Source organism: Limanda limanda, chromosome 3 (assembly GCF_963576545.1).
Source record: "Limanda limanda chromosome 3, fLimLim1.1, whole genome shotgun sequence".
In the NCBI taxonomy this organism is placed as follows: Eukaryota; Metazoa; Chordata; class Actinopteri; order Pleuronectiformes; family Pleuronectidae; genus Limanda; species Limanda limanda.
In genome coordinates, this window is record NC_083638.1 from 5,105,322 (window position 1) to 5,108,440 (window position 3,119).

Sequence of the window (3,119 nt, forward strand, 5' to 3'; positions counted from 1 at the left end):
AGTGCAGACGGACTCTTCATTAACAGCTTGTGATGGACGTGTCGGAAATATACCATCCATGAGGACAGTACATTCTTATAGGGATAGAGTATAAGTACTTTCTTTTTGTATGCTCATAATGGGCTCACTATAGAAACTCTCTACTCGTGTATGTCCCAGAATTGAAGATGTTCTGTGAAGTTAAATTATGTGATATCTGCTGTTTTGAATAGAAGCAGTGAATTGTCCTTATCGGCCAGGGAAGAGAAATCAACCACTTGTCCCCTCAGATGGGAAAACAGCCATTTATTTACAAAGATGCTTTACAGGGTGCAGCCACATGAAGAGAACACATTGCAACATTTGATTCTGTTTTAATCTTCTTGTCCGTTATGGGTCCTTCTTCAAAATCCCACATTTTGCATGACAGTAAATTGTTTTTCAGATCCCTCCACGTCCCAGGTTCTATTCCACATGTGTCCCTTTGTCTCTGTTCCACCTGTTTGGCTTGTCACGTCGGTTTATTCCATCAGTGGAATCAACAAGTCACAATTTTAGGATTCAGAGATGTCACAAATACAGTTCAGCCTCCTCACATGATATAAACCATGATGGTGATGATGAAGATGAAGACATTTCCCTTAAAATGTTGTAATGTAATGTGTGGGACACCTGCAGAGCACAGCAAAAGCATCAGACTCCACTGGTTTCCACTGGGTTTATCTGGTGTTCGGGATCATCTTGGAGCCGGACACTTATTTACAAAGATGCTTTACAGGGTGCAGCCACATGAAGAGAACACATTGCAACATTTGATTCTGTTTTAATCTTCTTGTCCGTTATGGGTCCTTCTTCAAAATCCCACATTTTGCATGACAGTAAATTGTTTTTCAGATCCCTCCACGTCCCTGGGTCTATTCCACATGTGTCCCTTTGTCTCTGTTCCACCTGTTTGGCTTGTCACTTCGGTTTATTCCATCAGTGGAATCAACAAGTCACAGTTTTAGGATTCAGAGATGCCACAAATACAGTTCAGCCTCCTCACATGATCTAAACCATGATGGTGATGATGAAGATGAAGACATTTCCTGTAAAATGTTGTTATGTAATGTGTGGGACACCTGCAGAGCACAGTAAAAGCATCAGACTCCACTGGTTTCCACTGGGTTTATCTGGTGTTCGCGATCATCTTGGAGCCGGACACTTATTTACAAAGATGCTTTACAGGGTGCAGCCACATGAAGAGAACACATTGCAACATGATTCTGTTTTAATCTTCTTGTCCGTTATGGGTCCTTCTTCAAAATCCCACATTTTGCATGACAGTAAATTGTTTTTCAGATCCCTCCACGTCCCAGGTTCTATTCCACATGTGTCCCTTTGTCTCTGTTCCACCTGTTTGGCTTGTCACGTCGGTTTATTCCATCAGTGGAATCAACAAGTCACAGTTTTAGGATTCAGAGATGTCACAAATACAGTTCAGCCTCCTCACATGATTTAAACCATGATGGTGATGATGAAGATGAAGACATTTCCTGTGAAATGTTGTAATGTAATGTGTGGGACCCCTTCAGAGCTCAGTAAAAGCATCAGACTCCACTGGTTTCCACTGGGTTTATCTGGTGTTCGGGATCATCTTGGAGCCGGACACTCCTTTCCGGTCTATGATGGACAGCGTGTACTCTCCGTTGTCCAGGATCTGGAGAGGGACCACCGCCTGGGTCTCTACCTGCGTTAAGGAGCGGGTGGGACAGGCTCGGCTGGCGGATGGAGTGGAAGCTCTCCAGAACAAACCACTGAGCATCTTCCTGATCTCCGGCCTCATCAGACAGTAAAGCACCGGGTTCAAGCAGCTGTTGGCGTGCGCCAGGCACACGGTGACCGGGAACACGTAGGTGTGCACCATGTAGTACGACTTGTCCCAGTCCACCGCGTTGAACTTGACCAGCACCCCCCAGAAGGTGATGGCGTGGTTGGGCATCCAGCAGCAGAAGAAGGATAAAACCACTATAGCCACGGACTTGGTGACCCTGGACCTGCGCTTGGGGTTGCTGGTGCCCATGCTCCTCTGCCTCACGAAGCGCAGGAGCATCAGGTAGTTGACGCAGACGATGAGCATGGGGATGATGAAGGCGACCAGGATCTTCTGGATGTGGTAGAGGGCGAGCCAGTCGTGGCCTTCAGGGAACCGGAGGAGACAGAGCTTCTCCCCGGCCACCACGGTCACTGAGGAGAAGATCGCGGTGGGAGCTGTGGCCACGGTGGCGAACACCCAGAGGACCGCGCACACCCACTTTACGCACCGCGACCTCCGGTAGGTCTTCTTCTTCAGAGCCGAGGCCACCGACCAGTAGCGGGTCACACTCATGGCCGTGAGGAAGAACACACTGGCGTACATGTTCATCACGGTGATGGAGAGGATGATCTTGCACATGGCGTCTCCAAAGGGCCAGCTGAAGTCCAGCGCGGTGTCCACGGCCCAGAAGGGCAGCGTGAGCACGAACTGGAAGTCCGTCACCGCCAAGTTGATGATGAACACGTTGATGGTCGACCTCTTGCGACCTTGGCGCAACCTCATGAGGAAGACGACGAGCAGGTTGCCCACCAGCCCCGTGGCGCACACCACGGAGTACACCACGGAGATGAGGATCCTCAGGATGGCGCTCCCGTCCGCGCTCACGTCGATGTCCTCGAAACTAAAGATCCCATCGGCTGCAGAGCTCAGGTTCAGAGCTCCGCTGAAGTTCAGTATTCCATCCATCTTTACAGTCAGAGACCTGCAGCCTCACCAGAGAGAATCCACCCGAACGCTCCGTGCGTAAAGCGTCTCCAGCGCCTTTCAGCGGACCCTCATCTTCATCACACCTCACTGAATGACAGCTGACCTGGAGTCTGCTTTTATACAGGTGTGGGCTTCCCCCTGCTGCTCTGTGATTGGTCCAATGAGATGCGACGCAGACACAGTAACAGAAGAGAGATGAATTCATCCTGAACCCAACAACAGGCACCAGATTCCGTGCGTAAAACGAGTCGCAAATGGATTCATGTGTGTCAAAAAAACAACTTCTTATCAAGAGTACTGAGACAAAATGTACGAATTAAGACATGAAGCGTTTATTATAGGAAGTAAACAAGGAAAA

General features: G+C 48.8%; 1 protein-coding gene across 1 annotated transcript; it reads right to left on the reverse strand.

Annotated features, from left to right (window-relative positions):
• Window positions 1-1,594: 1,594 nt before the first annotated feature.
• Window positions 1,595-2,740, reverse strand: LOC132998995 (relaxin-3 receptor 1-like). The gene has a single exon (XM_061068765.1). The coding sequence runs from the start codon at window positions 2,738-2,740 to the stop codon at window positions 1,595-1,597; it is 1,146 nt and encodes a 381-aa protein (XP_060924748.1).
• Window positions 2,741-3,119: the final 379 nt, after the last annotated feature.

What these genes read in the sequence shown, in the direction of transcription:
- LOC132998995 (XM_061068765.1), bottom strand. Translation starts at nt 2,740, where the DNA reads ATGGATGGAATACTGAACTTCAGCGGAGCTCTGAACCTGAGCTCTGCA.